The 17525-nt window shown below is 48.9% G+C and overlaps 1 protein-coding gene across 1 annotated transcript in view; it reads left to right on the forward strand.

Annotated features, from left to right (window-relative positions):
- The window catches only part of CASK (calcium/calmodulin dependent serine protein kinase), a 357555-nt gene extending 344222 nt beyond the window's left edge, over nt 1–13333 (forward strand). Inside the window, exons 22-26 of the mRNA XM_059385265.1 lie at nt 2009–2089; nt 2191–2271; nt 4959–5161; nt 8908–8991; nt 11979–13333. Of these exons, the coding sequence (XP_059241248.1) occupies nt 2009–2089; nt 2191–2271; nt 4959–5161; nt 8908–8991; nt 11979–12155 (626 nt within the window). The 3' untranslated portion in view covers nt 12156–13333. The remainder of the gene's footprint in view (nt 1–2008; nt 2090–2190; nt 2272–4958; nt 5162–8907; nt 8992–11978) is intronic.
- The last annotated feature ends 4192 nt before the right edge of the window (nt 13334–17525 follow it).

The raw sequence follows: 17525 nt of genomic DNA on the forward strand, positions 1-17525 counted from the left end.
ATCCGCAAATAACATAAAACTTTTAAAAGTTCAGCCTTTAAGTGTTCTCCTTATATTACTTGTATGTCTTATTTTTAAATACTCTTATTGTTTCTCGATCCTATGACCATGTGCTGATTTCATTTAGACCAGAGTAACCTCTTCATGCTGCTCGTTTATGGTTAAGATATCAATGTGTAACATACCTGTTCATTTGTCCATGGTGTCAATTGTTGATCTCTAACTCATTCTCATGTGTGTTTAAAAAAAAGAAATGGCAAGTTGTAAGTGGGTGGGATGCCATTCCGAAAGCCTGTGCCATCATCATCTTGCTCTTTTGAGAGATGCTGGTTTATTTTTCTGTATTAGAATATATCAGCTTGTTGACGCACCTCTTTCATAAGCATCCTTTTTCTTGATGGAAACCTCACTCAGAGGGCAATGGGTATAAAAACCAATTCCATAAGCACTCCTGCTTTTCTTTTTACAACTCTTACACTCTGTAATCACCGTATCATGATCAGCCAGCTCGAGCACGCACAGAACCTCGTGTTCGTTTTGATTTGGGGGGGTTTAATATTCTAAACACAGAAAACATTTTGGGTTTTTAGCTGTTGCTACAGAATTAAAGACGTTGAGTGAACCTTTCTGGAATCAGGCTATCAAAAGGAAACAAAGGCACAGATACCCATTAACATGTACTAACCCTTATTTTAACACATGGTATTTCTTTTTATATATATACATAGTCTGGAAATGATACTTTTGTTCGTTTGTCTCTGATCTGTTGCACTCGAGAGTATCCTATTTTGCAATTTAAGGTTCTTTGCTACTGGGAAGATCACAGATGTTGACTGAGCTGAGAGCCAAAAAAGCATTTGGCCATATTGTTTCAGGGAGAAGCTTCTCTTAGTGATTGACTGAAGCATCCCAGATCCCTTTATGGCACCATAGTATCAATCGTATTGAATTTATTTCAACCCCTCTGAAATCTAGAGCTTTATTGAGCCTTCTTTTAAAAAGATATTTCAGTGTGTGCCTGGCCACATTTGGATATTACCACAAGGAAAACTATTACAGGAAACGTTGACTCGCGATTTTAGCCTTCTTGTGAGAATTTTCAAATGGACTACCTTGAACTTCACCAGGAATGGTCATCCTCTTGGGAAGGTTTTTGTAACAGTTTTTTTTAATAGGCGGGTTTCCAAAAACTATTTTTGGGAGCATTTCTTCTCAGTCTGTAATGATCAGAGAACTCTCCTTTTGCAAAGGCTTCCGAGCTCAGACTCTGCTTCATGCTTCTTTCCATTCTGTCCATCCTGACTTACTGCACACGGGCTGACAAAGTTCGGGACCCAGGGAAGCATGTTCCCCTACTTAAGATACCCAAGACTTTCCATCTAATGGATAGCTGGGTTACAGTAAAACTTACGGGATGCTGATTGCGAACGCTTGTGAAATCAGTTTCAGCACTTGACTTTGAAAGACTCTAGCATGCTACCTTCGGCAACTCTGCTGAAAGAAAGAACCATGAACTCAAAGACCAGCTGTCCATGCATCTCTCATCCATCCCTAGAGATAATCTAGTGGCCTCTTTCTTGGTTAACTTTAGTTGCATTCATGCTATATTCATGTTGGTCACTGTCTGCAGACTTTTTCTTTTTAGTATTGCTGGTTTCTTAGAATTGCAGAAATATGAACAGCATGTGGTTTTGAATGACTTCGTATGACTTGTTGGATACCGCATGACAAGAGATGCAGTATCTCTTAGAATTTGGACTTTTATGCATGTGCTCAACATAATCTTTGGATGCCTCTGTTTCTAAAGTGCATTTTCATGGGCTTAAAAATGAATTTTCTCCTGAAAGGCTATAGGACTAAAATTATATGTAAGCTGCGGATAGAAGTTGGACTCAGAGTTTTTGAAGACACGGTTTTACTATAACTTTAGTTCTGCCAGTATAATTATCATTGACGGACATGAAATACTCCTGTAAATTTACCTTTCTTCTAACTCTTTGCATTTTAGTGTTTGATCAATTAGATCTTGTTACATATGAAGAAGTAGTAAAACTGCCAGCATTCAAAAGGAAAACACTAGTCTTATTAGGTAAGCTTGACTATACAAGTGGCTTTCTTAGACTTCTCTTCAAAACATTCTGCGAGTATTAACAATTGTCAATTTCACCTTCTTTTTAAAAAATGACATAGGTGCGCACGGTGTTGGGAGAAGACACATAAAAAACACCCTCATCACAAAGCACCCAGATCGGTTTGCATACCCTATTCCACGTAAGCAATGTCTCTCTTTTTACGTTTCTTTTTCCTGGTACTTACTTGATATTGTAATTGACATACTGTTTTCTGTTACATAAGTAATAACTGCTCATTATGGGAAGTTTGGAAGATCCAAAGCCAAACAAATAAAAAACCTAGTTAACAATAATCCCAACCCATTCCCCCAGTAACGGCCCTATAAAACATTCTGCCATAGACTCTTCCAAGCTTCTCTCAATGCAGAGGTAGGTCATGTGTGATTTGTTGTTGTTTTTTAACAAAATTGGGCTCCTCATCCTGTTTATAACCTGATTTCCCCAGCAGAATGGCATGAACATGACTAAGATGAATTATTCCTCAGAAGAATGGATCTGAATGATAGGATAGTTTTCTCTGAGAGAACAATGCTCCCCTCAAACGTACCCAAGTTAATTGACTTTCATCCCTTTGAAAACCCAGTGTGCTATCAGTTGTTTATTATAAAGAATTTAAAATATGTAACATTTTTATTCCCCTTATTTTCTCTGTCTTACTCATAACTTCTTGCCCTCTGTTTCCTCAACTATAAGTTGAAGTAATTCCAGGAATGTACTGAAGGTCTGGGATCAGGAAACACCAGCAGATACTGGATATACAGTAGCTAAAACCAAGACTGGTTTTAGTCTTGTTATTCCAGAGTTTACCGTTGGAATCCCAAAAGCTTTCAGACAGGTAGAGTTTAGCTGGAGGTAAGAAGAAGGAGTTGTAAGAGCAAGGAGAGAAAATGGGAAGATGGACTCCACCCAGTAGGGCCTTCCGATGCCTTCCAGAAGCCACATCAGCACCACTCGTGGGTTTCTCTACACCCCAGAGGGCCGTGAGGCTTCATAAGACAACACCCTCCTTCCAGAACCCTGTCTGATTTACACACAAAAAGGAAATTCATCAGATACCATTTCACTTGATCCCTCTGAGATTTTCTTCATAAGACACTCTGAATCGTTCCTTTAAATCTCCTTATGTCTAGATCTTGAATGGAGCAGGCTTAACTAACATTTAGTTACTTCTTGATCATGTAACAATTGAACATTTGTGTTACTAAATGACCAGTTAGCGAGCTTGGTTTTGACGCATATCGTTGTCTACCTCAATTATGAAGTCCTTCTCTCAAATATTGGACCCCAGATGTGTACAGACCATATGTTTACCTCCCGAGATGACCAAGGATAGTACAGCATCAATATGCGATGCCATTTCTTCAGCTTTTCATGTGCCTGGAGAAAGAGTTCTTTAAAACCTGTGCATTTGGGTGTCCGTGAGCACTTGTAAGTTCTAACGGTCTAGTCAAGGCAGGAGGCGGGGGGTGGAGGTCCCTGTGGGTCTGGATCCATGCACACAGCAAAGAGGAACAATAATTTATTCTTGCTCAAGGAAGGAAGTTGAAAGAAAGGGAGGGGGAAGGTAGGGAGGAAGGAAGGAAGGAAGAAAGGAAGGAAAGAAAAAGAGTGGGAGGAAGGAAGATTTAAACCAGTGTTCCTGGCTCAGCTAGAAAAACATTTTCTAAACTGTGCTTTGCAGAACACTGGTCCCGTCAGCATCCCCAGAACTAGGACTCACTGACCAATATTTTAGGATACATCCCCTTAGGTCTATTTTCTGTAAAGGACTAGGTAGTAAATATTGGAGGCTTGAATGGCCATCTGGTCTCTGTCACAACTACTCCAGTCCGCCAGTGTCGCATGAAAGCAGCCATGGACAGCATGTAATTAAACAGGCATGGATGTTTTCCAGGAAAACAAAAACAGGTCCTATTTGGCACACAGGCCGTAGCTTGCCAACTCATGGTGTAGGTCTTTACTGACTACCGTAGCCACATCTGACCAAGGTCATTGTATTCTCAACACAATACACCTTTTTTTTTAAAGATTTTATTTATTTATGAGTGAGTGAGAGAAAGAGCGCGTGCACAGCCAGGCAGAGTGGCAGGCAGAGGGAGAAGCAGGCTCCCCACTGAGCAAGGAACCCGATGCCGGACTTGATCCCACGACCCTGGGATCATGACCTGAGCTAAAGGCAGGGTCTTAAGCAACAAAGCCACCCAGGCGTCCCTGCAGTACTCCTTTTGCTATATTCTAACCATCTCCTTTAGGAAGCTGCCGGAGACCGATGCTATCCAATGGAACTTACAGAACTTTCTCTAATAGTAACAGTTTTCAATAGCTGTTCTGTCCACTATGGCAGCCAGTAGCTACACCGAACCCTTGAAATGTGGCTAGTGAGACTGAGGAACTGACTTTTTCAGTTTAATTTTATTTAAATTTAAATAATTGTATATGGTTTTCCATTTCTTCTTCTTTCCATTCTTTTTTCCTTCTGCTTAAGACCTAACTGCATTAAGGCACACAGTAAGGTATGTTCATCTTGGGTCGTTGAGTGTCTTTCTCCCATGGTGACCCACGAAGGGATGAACTAAATCTCATCTAAACACCAAAAGATTCACCAACCTAAACAACTAACCAACTACTGTGGTCTGATGTCACACAGATAAATATGGTGTCGTGAATTTAGTTCTACAAAGCTCCTGGGGCTGGGAACAGGGCATGAGACATATACTAAAGAAGCCACAGTGTTTAGAAGAGCTGGGGCTTGGGCAGGTCCATAGGGAGCATCCGCTGATGAGCTCAGTCTTTTAAGCCTTTTGGGATATGGGACTTTCTTTGCAGACACAACCAGACCTCCAAAGAAAGATGAAGAAAATGGAAAGAATTACTACTTTGTATCTCATGACCAAATGATGCAAGACATCTCGAATAACGAGTACCTGGAATATGGCAGCCACGAGGATGCGATGTATGGGACAAAACTGGAGACCATCCGGAAGATCCATGAGCAGGGGCTGATCGCCATCCTGGACGTGGAGCCACAGGTAAGGCACAGCCCCTCGCGGCCCCTGTCAACCTGCCCGCAGGTTCGGCCTAGGTTCTGAAATCAGAACGGCCCTCGGAAGGCCATGGGCCACCTGCTAACCTAATAAACTGTGGGACAGTGTCAGCAGCGCGGGCACAACAGGCTCACGGGTTCGAAGGCGCATGTGCCGTGTGGTTAAGCAGCAACAGGAAGCTCCCAGGGGATTGGTTGACACTCGGAAGCTCTGTGGGAATACCCGACACTGATGTGACCTCAGGGCGAGACTGGCCCTCGGTTATCCTAACAGCCACCTGTCCCCTCTCAGTATAGCTCACACCGGCCCATCTGAGCCACTGCCAGCATCTTATGTGACTTGGCAGCAGGGATCCCGGGGCCTGGGTCTGGTGTGAAGCACATCACTCGCTTTAGGGAGGCGAACCCGAGCCAGCGGGGATGCAGACCCACACGGGTCCTCAGCCTTTCCCGTTTCTTTGGATGCCCAACCCCGGCCAAAAACTGGGAGGGGTGTGGAGAGCTTCGGGCGTTCTGAGCCAGACACAGGAATGACTGGATGATCTGTAGGGAAATCCTAAGCTCGAAGCAGTGGGAATTATTCAACTCAAAAAGGAGAAGCCACATCTCAAACATGTAAGAAAGGCAAACATGTTAAAAAAAAAAAAAAAAAAAAAAAAGGCCTTGCCTCAAAAATGCTGACAGGCTGGGGCGCCTGGCGGGCTCAGTCAGCAGAGCCTCCAACTCTTGATCTCAGGGTCGTGAGTTCAAGCTCCACACCAGGCATAGAGAAGACTTTAGAAAAATAGCTTGTCGGCTCTTTTTTTTTTTTTTTTTAATCTCTGAGGACAAACTGAGCAGAAGGGGGACTTAAAGCCCGGGAGGAAAGATGTTGTAGACACCAGGTGAGTTACAAGAGAGGCTCATGGATGCCACTGTGACTCCTAGGTCCTGCCATTTCTAAGACTGGTTCATGTCCCACACCCCTATCCCTCAGATAGAATCACCTGCCCAGACCCGCTCCCCTCAAGCAGGCCCCATTTCGCCAGGCCACTGAGGAAATGTGTGGTGACTCTGCTGCCTATCCGAGGGCTACCAGACAAGAAAATCTCAGTCTCGATGTGATGTGTCTTTTCATTTTTGAAAATATAATAGAGAAAAAAAAAAGAAAGTAACATAGGCTAGAAATTGAAAATCAAAGCCCCAAAAAGTCTCCCGTAACTGCTGTGATTGGCCTATGGGTTAGCTCTGATGTTCCTGGAAGGCAGCACAGAGAGGGGAGGGTCCTGGATTTCCTGGAAGTACACCAGTTCTTCCCTTGGAATTAACTGGGAAGGGAATAGAACCGGGTTCCTGGACACCAGGCACCAGGCAGGGGACGAGCAGTCTTCAGCCACCGCTGTGGGCAGGAAACATGGAAAGATCTTCACATCTGGATGGATGAAGGCCAAGGGCCCACGTGCCATGCAGAGAAGGGGAGCGTGGTTTCAGGGGTTGCAGCATGATAGGTTAGAACTTAAGACAGTCGAAGAATTGGGTGGCAGGGAAGGCTGGAGGCACTGAGCAGACAGAAGACCATTTCACGCCTGGGGTGTCCTCCTCAACGTCACCTGGGGTGCCGTTCAGCATCGACGCTGTGCGGACTTACTGTGTGGCCCTTGGGGAGTCAGGACAGAAGCAAGGGGAGGAACCGTGTGCTGGGAACTGGTCCCTGCCTAGCTGCCTGGAGGCAGGCTGTGGGTGGATGAGAAAACCTTCTGCCTCCACGGACCCTGTAGCCTCCTGACTAATGAGCACAGGAAGATGGGGCAGGGGTTAGGAAGGGAGGCCCAAAATAATATTGACAAAAAGGGTTTCTAAAGAAAGATTCCCCATAAGCTCAGGTGAGCTAGAGATGCACTTTGTTTGCTCCTTGCTGAAGTCTTCAATCACAAAAGGGCTGACAAAGAAATTGCCAATTATCTCCGTCAAAAATGAGCATAGGTGGGCTGACGAGCTTGCTCAGAGGGGAGTGTGACGTTCACAGTTGAAGCACTGTGATGTGACACGTGACAGGACATGCCTGGCTCCCTTAGCCCGGAAGGAGCTCCTGGGTCACTGAGATTCAGAAACCTAATCCCAGTGCATGTGAAGCTTGCACGAAAGCTTTATCATGCCGTCAGTCTCTCCCGAGCCTGTACATTCAGAGGCTCCCTTCAGCCACCAAGCACAGTGCCCTCCAGGCGAACATTTTCTGCCAATCATTCGTGCCGCTTTCACGTTTCCATTTCAGCATCAAGACCATTTAGGCAAGGTGCCGTGGAGGGCACGAGGGAGAAGACCAAACAGGACCCAGCCCTTGCCCTCAAGCTCACCGTCCAGTGCCAGGCGCTTGCATGTGTGGCGGGTACCTGGGGGGACGGGAGAGGTGCTGAACCTGGCTCGGAGCTCACGAAGGACTAAGACAAAAGAACACCAGTGCCATGTGCCAAGGGCTCCCTTAGCCAAGCCAAAAGGGAGAATATGGACAGAGGGTCCAGGCAGAGGGGGTAGTAAGAAAAAGGCTGGGAAACCAGAGAGAGCATGGCCCTTTCTGGAACTGGAAGTAGTTCAGCGAGGCCAGTCCATGGAGGGGAAGGGGCAGAGAGAGGTGGAGGAGGTGAGCATGGCCCAGCACAGGGGACAGGGTGCTGGCTTTTGATGCTGAGGAGTGGACATTTTAGCCCCAGGCCAAGAGGGAGCCGTGGAAGGCTTTGGAGCAGAGCAGCGAGACGGTGGGACTTGCCTCAAAAGAGCTGTCATTGTAGCAGCAGGCTCTAGTACAGAGGCAGAGAGACCCGGCTGACGGCTGCCACAGTAAACCAGGCAGAAGAGGGAAAAATAGGAATATGGCAGAGCAAACGATGCAGATAACAGAATAGACACGTTACATGCCACCCCCCCCACCACCACCTCTGGTGCAGACGAGTCAAGGACACATCGGTGCCTTGTGAAGTGTGTGCCTGCAGATACTAGGGTTTTGTTCTGTGGAGGGGAGGCCACAACCACGGGGAGGCTCAGGTCCTGGGCTTGGGGGCGGGGGTTGAAATCCCACATCAGAATGCGGTTCGCGGGCGTGGCGCACCAGCTTGGTGGTGTGTCCCTGCGAACCAGAGGCTCTCGCCATTCTGGGGGATTATGCCTGGGAAGGGAACTGAACTGGCCTCAGAGCTCCTGTAGTGGCTCCAGCCTCCAGCCCCCAATCAGGTCTCCTGGCCCCCAGGGGCCTCTCGGCAGGGGAACTCAGCAGGCATCAGGAGCAGGAACACAGCCTTGCAGTGACCTCGGCTGGGATGTGCTGGCCCCATTAGCAGTTAGAAGGTGAAGCTGTGCTGAAGGGGGCTGGAGATCAGGGGCAGAGCCCACCTGCTGGGCCAAGGCCACCCCAAAGCACATTTCCTCACGATTCCCGAGGTAGGCTACCATTCACAGCCAGGTTTAAATGAACATTAACTAGTGTAGTCGGTGTGGACTTTTCTGAAGAAAAGGAAGTCGGATCGATTCAGGAGATTCATAAAAAATGTCCAGTTTGTCACCTGTTACTCGCCAGTGGCTATTGTCTGTCCTTCCGAAGGAAAGGAGTAGGGGGAGTTCCGGAGACAGCAGGTCAGTGTGCACCCGCCTCGCCAAAAGTGTGAGTCCCAGGCTCGCTGAGCTGTGCGATTTCGTGCAGACACGTGTGACAGCCGCGCCCTCAGCTCTTGGCTCTGAGTGTCCCATGTGTTTCATCCGCAGGCGCTGAAGGTCCTGAGAACCGCCGAGTTCGCGCCTTTCGTTGTTTTCATCGCCGCGCCCACCATCACTCCGGGGCTAAATGAGGTAAGGCTCACTGCGTGGAGGCAGCCCAGCGCAAGGACCTGCGGGCCCGCCGGAGGGGTGGAGGCCGGCTGGGCCCACTCACCCCCTGCGGGCGCTGGGCAAGAGGGCCTGGCTCTAGGCCCAAGAGCACTCCGCGGGGACAGAGCTCTAAAGAAGCCAGGACCTTGGCCTGAGGGAGCTTCTGGGGTGGGACCCACTCAGGTCCCCGAAGATGACCCCACCTGGAAATGAGCCCTGTCCGCTCTGGGGCCAGCTCAGTGGCCCAGAGAGGGGGGTGGGGGGGTGTCGCTCCAGAGCCGGCATCACCTTCCAGCACTGGGCCGACCCCGAGGGCCTCCGTGGCCACGCGGATGCTGTGGGTGATTGGGTGTGTCTGGAAGCTCTGAAGGCTCCCGCACGGGGTCACCCGGTGCTCGGCGGGGCCCACACGCCAGCAGAGGGCTCTTGGCTCTGCTTGGTGAGGACCCGTCTAAACCGCCTCCAGCTAGTGACCGTACAGTCAAGGCTGGGAAACTGTGCCTCGTGTGTCTGGAAGAGTCCATCTTTACATGGCCGGGTTACTCATCTTTTCAGTCGTTCCTTTGGGTCCTTTCATTTGCAAAAGGTGTATTCCTTTGGGAGCTCTGCTGTGGGGGTCTCCGGTAGTACCCCAGCATGCCCAAAGCCCCGCCAGGTGCTGAGCGCTTTTCCTTCGGGTGCCATGTATTTTTCTTGAATTATCATCTTTGCTTTTTGTTTGTTTGTTTTTGCCTCTTTTCCTGCCCTTTTACTAATTTTCCATAGCTGCCAAAATGGTGCAGAAAATTGCCCGTAAGTACCAGCTAGGAGGTGACGAAATGCAGCCTCGTTTTCTTTCCTAGATTTAGAATGTAGACCCTTACTTCCCATAAATCCTGCCTTTTGCTGTTAGACTAGAGGCGTTTTGTTTTCACTGAGTTGAACCCTGCTCGTGCGTGAGGCAAGCCCGCAGACCAGCTGTTGCCGAGGAGGAAACCCACAAATAGAGCTTCATCTTATGGGGTCCTTAAGAGGAAAGCTTTTTCTTGCATAAAGAGAGCTCCATTTAAAAACAGATGCCGGCAGCTGTACATTTTCTTGAACGTGTTCGTCAGCCCGGCTCTCAGAGCAAATCGTAAACTCCACTAGTGGTTTCTGAAGCCCAGACCGTGTTTCCGTGGAGTCCTCCAGACCGGAGAGTGGCGTGCTGAGAACCGCTATCTTCTCGGCTGAGCAGGAAGCACTCCTGGCCTCGGGCAAAGGAGTGTTTCCCAAAATGGGGCTTTTGCAGTGTTTGTCGCAAAGTGAAGCAGCTTTTTAGGCGCCGGTGGAAAGTGTGTTGATAGGACCTTAGCAGGTGGTGATTAACTGAAGTCTTATCTACACGGAGCCATTAATAGCCAACATCCAAGCACACCTGCCCTGCTTTGAAATCCCAGTAGACAGCGACAAAACCTGGAGGACTCTCCTCTCAGAGTGTCCTGATAGAGCAGACAGTGTCCCCGGCCTCCCTGCCCAGTGGGATCGAATGACCTCATTTTCCATCCCCCTCTGGAGAGTCGCACCCACAGACCGGGGATCTTCAGGAAGGGTTTCTCACAAATAATGGATGGGCCTCGGTGAAGAGGAAGGGTCCTAAGTCAGCTGCGGGCACCATGGCTCCCAAGTTCCCGAAGGCACCGCATCCTTTAGTTTTCTGGGAGCGCATCAGTGTCACTACGGGCCTCTGTTTCCTCGTGGTGTAGCTTTCCGTCTTGATGGCTTTAACGCTCCGCAAACCGTGTCGTGGCCAGTGTTAGCCAAGTGCTTGTTCTTTTAAGGAACATCTAGTCATTTAGTAAGCACTTACTGTGTACTCGCCACAATGCCAAGTGCTGGGCACAGCGATGACAGGGCCCACACGACAAGTTGCCACTCTAGTTGGGGGAGAGATGCTAAGCAGACAAGAAGGTATGAATCGTATGTATCTCCGTCTGTGTAAGACTCAGCCCAGCACCTTACCTGCCTGGTGCGGGGGGAGAAGGGGGACGCTTTGACTTCAAGCCCCCTGGCTTCAGATTGGAAGTTGTCCCTTGCGAGTTTGGCATAACAGTATCCAGCCCGTGAACATTTGGAGGCAAACTTTCTGGTGGCCCGTGAGGGCTCCCAGTCTTGAAAGATCTGCCAACCTGAGGCTAAATTGAGACTCATGTGACAAATGAGGGACCCCACAGGGCCACCTCCGGCGGGCTCACCCTGAGGAGGGTGCTCCAAATCCGCAGCAAGCTGCAGAAGCAGAGGAAAGGCCTTTCCTGCAGCAGAGCCCCCCCAGAACTCGGTAGCAGCTTTTTCCATAGTTTTCCTCAGAGGTTCGGGTCCTTTTGCCCTGCGCCCCGTGTCCGGCCATCTCCAGTGTAGACCACCACGAGGGGGTTCCTCAGATGCTGGTTGCCGTGGTAGCTGAGAAATGGCCTCATTTCATCCATTATTTGTAACATCCCAAAAGCTCTTGCCTCGGGCATCCGCTGCTGTTGGGGGGGGGGGGGGGCATTAGACGTAATTGAATTCCTGGAACACATTGGACCTCAAAGCATAAAAGGGGAAAATACAACTTAATTTGTCGGCCAGAGGCAGTGGCTTCTTGGGGCAAACCAGCGGGGTCCGAGGGTGGGGGCAGGGTGTCATGTGTGCCCAAGAGGGCCAAGTCTCTCTGGTCCTGGGCGGGTGGGGGGGGGGGGAGCAGGGCACAGGGATGGCATGGAGCTCATGTTGCAGGGGGAGCCTGCGGGCTGCAGGCCAGTCCTCCGTAACCCTGCCTGCTCGGGGCCGCTGTGGCCTTGGTCACGAAGCGGACTTGGCCTCGTGCCCAGATGCGGCACATCAGGGTGTGGCCTTGACTGTGTCTGCCCCTGGGAAGTGCAGAAATGCAGAAAGAGAAAGAATCCAGCTGACTTCTGTCTCCTCTTTGCTCCTCCCTTCCCCACCCCACCCTCCATCCCCTCACCCTTCAGGATGAGTCTCTCCAGCGTCTGCAGAAGGAGTCCGATATCCTACAGAGAACATACGCGCACTACTTCGATCTCACAATTATCAACAATGAAATTGATGAGACAATCAGACATCTGGAGGAAGCTGTCGAGCTCGTGTGCACAGCCCCACAATGGGTCCCGGTCTCCTGGGTCTATTAGGCCTCTCCCCAGATATCTGACGCCTGCCCGGGAGCCACCTCATCCGTGGAAAAGCCTCTTTGTTATCGGCCTTGTGTCAGCAGGTCATGGTCCCTAGAGACTACCTAGTTGTAGTGTGACCTCCATTTATAATTATTGTCATGTCCAAATAGATAGGAGGAGAAAACAATTACACACTAATTTAAAGAGACAGTATCTTTTTTAATCAGTTCTCCTAAACTTTAATAAAATGTATCTTTAAATGTATGTATTATTCAATCCTTTGGAATGTTATATTTTTGGAAATCATAGCTTTTTATTTCCAAGACCCCTAAAAACTGCACAAAATAGATGCTGCTTTCTATAATCTATTTTAATAATAAACAATGATTCTGTTACCTTGACTGGGGGTGGAACACTACATTCTTTTTAGAGTCTGATTTTATGGATTGGAATCTTTCTTTCCTTTATTTATTTGAAATAATCAGTCTAGTGATTACAAAACAGTCATAAATTTTTAAAGGCCTTTTTTCTTTTTTTTTTTAGACTAGTATTTTTTTTTAAGTCCTTTATGTAACATCCAGATAATGTGATACTGTCTCTTTGAAGCACCCTGTAAACCTTTTAGAGATTTGAAGTTGGGTCTTGACTCTTAATGCATGTGGACAGTCGCGAGCGTTTATGCTGTCGGTGTGTCTGTGTTGGACAAAACAATCTGTAATCTACAGCAAAGTACATTCCGTTCACGGGGCACACCCAGGGGAATAAGAATAAAATGCTATTATGACTAAGTTGTAAACCTATGCACATCCCTTGCATTTCGGGCAACTTTATAAAGAAAACTGATTTTTATTATTAATAATCATGTAGTGAAATGTGTTTGTAATTTTGTCTCAATTTAATTTGTTGTAAGGTGGGAGGGGAAGTTGCTGGTTTCACCATTTCAGATCTGTGTTGTCTGAGAGTATTAACGTTTTAATTAAGCAAAGAAATGAGGATTTTTAATATGTATGTAATTGTTTTAAAGCACCCATTTTAAGAGAATATACTGTGCAATGAAGAAACCAGTTTAGGCATTTGCTATAAACTGAATTATTCCAAAAGAAGATAACAGCCCTGTAAATTCCTTTAAAATGATAACTAACAGGACAGTTTGACCAATTTTTTTTTAAATATACTTCCTTTTATGTGTTCAATAATTCAACGCCTTTGGGTCCTTCATTTCATTATAGATTTGTTCAGGTTTACAAGTCTATCTTTTAGATTGGATAATCCGCTAGATGCTTACTGAACCATGGAAGGCCCGGAGTGACGCTCAGTTGGCAGGACAGCACCACAGTCCACCAGAGCACAGCTCGGACGGCGTCTGGCTCCCAGAGCGCAGGGCGCCCGAGGGCCGCCATGTGCAGGAGGCCAGCTGTGGTCGCTCCTTCCTCTTGCTATCTCCCTTGGCACAGGAGAATCATCTATCCTTGTTGCTTTAAAGACATTAACCATCTCATCACCCTTCCACGAGGTCCCATTCTTCCAACCCAGGACATGCAGGCGGGGGTTTTCTGACTCTTGGCCAGAGGTCAGTGGAAGATCCTTTTTAGAGCAGCAGCGTGCGAAGTGGTTCTGGTAACCTGGGATCCTGGAGGAAACACCCTCCGGGTCGCTTCTTGTCGGGTAGATGGCCTCATCGCTTTGTGCCTCGGCAGGGTGCGCGGGGCGGGTTCTGAGCTGCATGGCTCCTCTTGAAGGACCACACACAGAAGACAGCTGGAGACGCCCTTCCAGGCATCCCCCTCCCCAGCCACCGACCCTTATTAAACGGTGATTCTCTCTCTCTCTCTCTCTCTCTCTCTCTCTCTGATGTTGTCCTTTGTCAGTGACCAGATGAGTTTGCAACTTACCAGGCGTTGAGCGAACAGCCCCTGTTGAGGCCCCACAGCAGGGAGACCAAACCACCAACCCAGAGACACCCTGGATGGAGAAGGGAAACCCCAAGAGTTGCTTGGAGCTGTGTTAGGAGTGGTTTAAATCTAACCAACGCCAAGGCCAGGCAGTCATTCCCGCGATGGTACTGACCACAATCTGGGCTCTTCTCGCTGTGAAAGTGCCCGCTCTACCTCTCTTCCAATGAAGCACAAAGAAAACTACAGCTAACACGTGGGGAACACCAACTCCCTCCCTCTGCTAGAAATGGCCACACCCCTCTCAGGCCCTTGAAGGCCGCATCTCCAGAGATGCCAATGATGCCTCTCTTAAGCCCCGTTGACAGAGGTGGATCAAGCAGAAGAAGAGCAAAGCGAAGCCAGTTCCAATGTCTATGAGCCCAGGATTGAGAAGCACTTAGCACTTGTCCCCTCTTCTCTATCAGAGGCACACAGGCAGGCACGGCTCTCGCCTCCGTGTGGACTGCCGGACCCCTGCATCCAGAGCTCATTCTGGCAGAACTTCTCAAAGAGGTCATCTGCTCCATTCCACTCACATAGGCCCCCCTCAAAAATAATGTCTTTATGACCTGCCAGAAAATACTTACATTCACAGTAATTTTTGTACAAAGCTGCTGCTACATTATAGTCCTCCACTAAGCAATCAGAGAAAATTACCAAAAAGCTTTGCTGCTTCCATGCCATCAGCAAAATCATCCCCGTCACCCCCCCCCCCCTTTAAAAACCCGAGCAAAAGATGACTATTAAATCTTATCACTGGTCAGCTGAACCATATTCCAGCCCCACGCCCCATAGCCAGAAAGGGGGTGCCTTTAATATGCAGAATCTTTTGTTAAGAAGTGTCTTGATTCTTTTTAATAAGTTGGTAGTCACTCTGCATGTGCAGCAGGTTCAATTTTAACACTAAAAAGGAACATGTCACTCAGTTCAGTTCAGCTGGAAGTTTTCCCAGCGTCAAGATGATACAGTAGCTTCTGAAAATGCAATTAAATGTATCTCCTGTCGGCTGAGATGGTTTAACATACTGGTGCAGAGAAGAAATAGGTGACCGAATTCTTGCCATTTGCATTCAGAGCCCATCCTCGGCACGCGGGCTCTGCGGCTCCTCCTCCCCGCGCGGCCAGGGCCATCTCACACCGCCACGCCCCCATGAGCTAGTGGAAACCTCTGATCCTGTTACTGCAGAGGACAGTCTTTGTTGCTTTTCAAATCACTCGTAGTTACCGGTTCAGTAAGGCTTCAACTTCACTCCTTGAGAAAGTTTAGTCTGCTGGGCCATCGGGGGAAACAGGACAGCAGAGATGGCCTGCGTGGACACGGCCCCTTAGGGACAGGCAGCCCCAAAGCAAACTCTATTGTCTCCCACCAATGTGATGTCCTTTTCTTCATTTCAAGTCAGTCTCTTGGGGCAAAGAGAACATGCTGCTAATGCTAGCAAGACGGTTTTCTCGTTAATGAGTTCTTAATTATAATGCCTCCCACGCAGCCCCCCTGGGAAAGGGAAGGCATCTCGCCATCGGCATCCCAAGACAAGCCACTTAGGGTCCCCATCCCTCCTCCTCCTTGCTTCCTATCATCAAATGCACTTGTATGTGTGTTAGGGGTGGGGGAGGAGTCTGTTTTTCCAGAACTGAACACAGCTTCCTAATTCCATCCTCTTCACAAGGGCTTAAGATACTGAGGCTGATTACGGCCTGTCACAGACTGAAGGTCCCTGAGCGCCTTTCTCTGGTTCTGCACCTCTAATTAACCCTCCTCTTTGAAAGGCATTCTGCTTCCTGATGCAGCTTGCAGAAGGGCTACAAGCTTTCTTCATGAGTCATTTCAGTCGGACGAACTCTTCCTCTTGCTTACCCCTTTAGAAGTAAGGTTTTCCTCTCCATTTGATGTCTCCGCTTAAGGGACTATGCCCCGCAGGCTTACTGCTCCATCAGCCTGGCCCATGCCCACTTATCGGTTTGCCTTAAACCTGGAGCTCTCAGAAGTCTCGGGTCTTCCGGCTTCGTGAATGAAGCCCGGCTGCGGCCCGCATCCAGGAAGAGGAAGGAAGGGAGACCGAGGGTATGTTCACTGGTCCCCATCCCTGACATCTGCTCCTTTCTCTGCCACTCTTAGGCCACAGAAGGTGGGCAGACTGGCCCACAGGGAGAGGAGCGGGAGGGGCATACCATCTCTAGGACACGCAGTGCCGCGTCTTAGCCCTTCGGAGGCAGAGAAAATCCCCCCCCCCCCACCTCTCACCTGACCCTCCATCAACTCTTGAACCTGTGCAAATGGACGGAGCAAAAGAAAATGGAAAGAGATATTTGTCACCACGTAGGAAGGAGACCTCATTTCTGGCCCCAAGCACAACTCCAGACCGATGTCTGCTTAGAGACCCGGTGTCAGGTCCCTTCTCTCTGGCCTGCAGCCAAGGGAAGGTGCACGCACTCCCCACAGGAGAAGCCTGAGCCTGACCAGCTTGGGAACACAGAGGACCTGCAGTCTCTTAGGAGTTCTGCTTGGGAGCAGAAAGGGGGGCTCCTCCACAATGAGCGGCCCCACCTCTGGTTTTCATTTTGACCAGACCAAGAACTGGGGGAACGGACTTCCAGTCTCAGCTGTGTCCTGGAATGGCGCCCGGGGCGAGGGGGGCGGGGGGAGCCAGCGGCCAGACCCACGCGGAGGCCACGCCACCCTCACATGCCGGGGCTGTGGCATCGTGTTTAATGGCAATGCAGGTGTGTCGCCCTTCAAACTCAGTTCTGGGGTTGTTTTGCCTAAAGTTTTGCCAACGTGTTCTTTTTTCTGTATGTATAATTGCCTTTTTATAAAAGGTTTTGAAGTATTGTCTCAGTGATAAAAAGAGAGCGATGTTAACAGTTGTTGTATATTTCACCATTTCCGATTGTAAGTATTTGCAGGGTACAGCAAAGCCTTAGCGCACAAGAGCCTTCGTGCAGGAGGGGTCCTTCGACACCCAGGAGGTGAGGGGATCGGACAGGTTCGGATTCTTTGTAAATGTCCCGCTTTTCTTTCTGTGTGTATCTATTTACATGCCTTAGCACACGCCCTCCCGCCCGGATCCCTCTGCCCTGTCGCGGGAACCAGAGCACTGGTGCACGGCCAGTTACAGGAGACGGACGGAACCCTCATCAGTTATCTCTTGTGTGACGGGGGAGGAAGAAAAACTCCATAGTATTCTTTGTAGAATATACATACTTGTAGGATGCTGTGTAATGGGAAACCATAGACTTGGGCTTTTGTCATTTCAAAGTTGGAGAAATGTATGAATAAATGTATAAAACATGAAAAGGCACTTGTCTCCTCAGACTGCAGGCCACACAGCTGGGGCAGGGGGTGGGGGAACAGACCACAGGAGGGTTAGAGGGACAAGGAGTTCCTCTCCAGGGTTCAGCCTCGAGGACCTTCCCACAGGTGCATGGGGGGGGGGGGGGCTTGGGTGCGGGGGGCG

This window comes from Mustela nigripes, chromosome X (assembly GCF_022355385.1).
Source record: "Mustela nigripes isolate SB6536 chromosome X, MUSNIG.SB6536, whole genome shotgun sequence".
NCBI classification, from domain to species: domain Eukaryota; kingdom Metazoa; phylum Chordata; class Mammalia; order Carnivora; family Mustelidae; genus Mustela; species Mustela nigripes.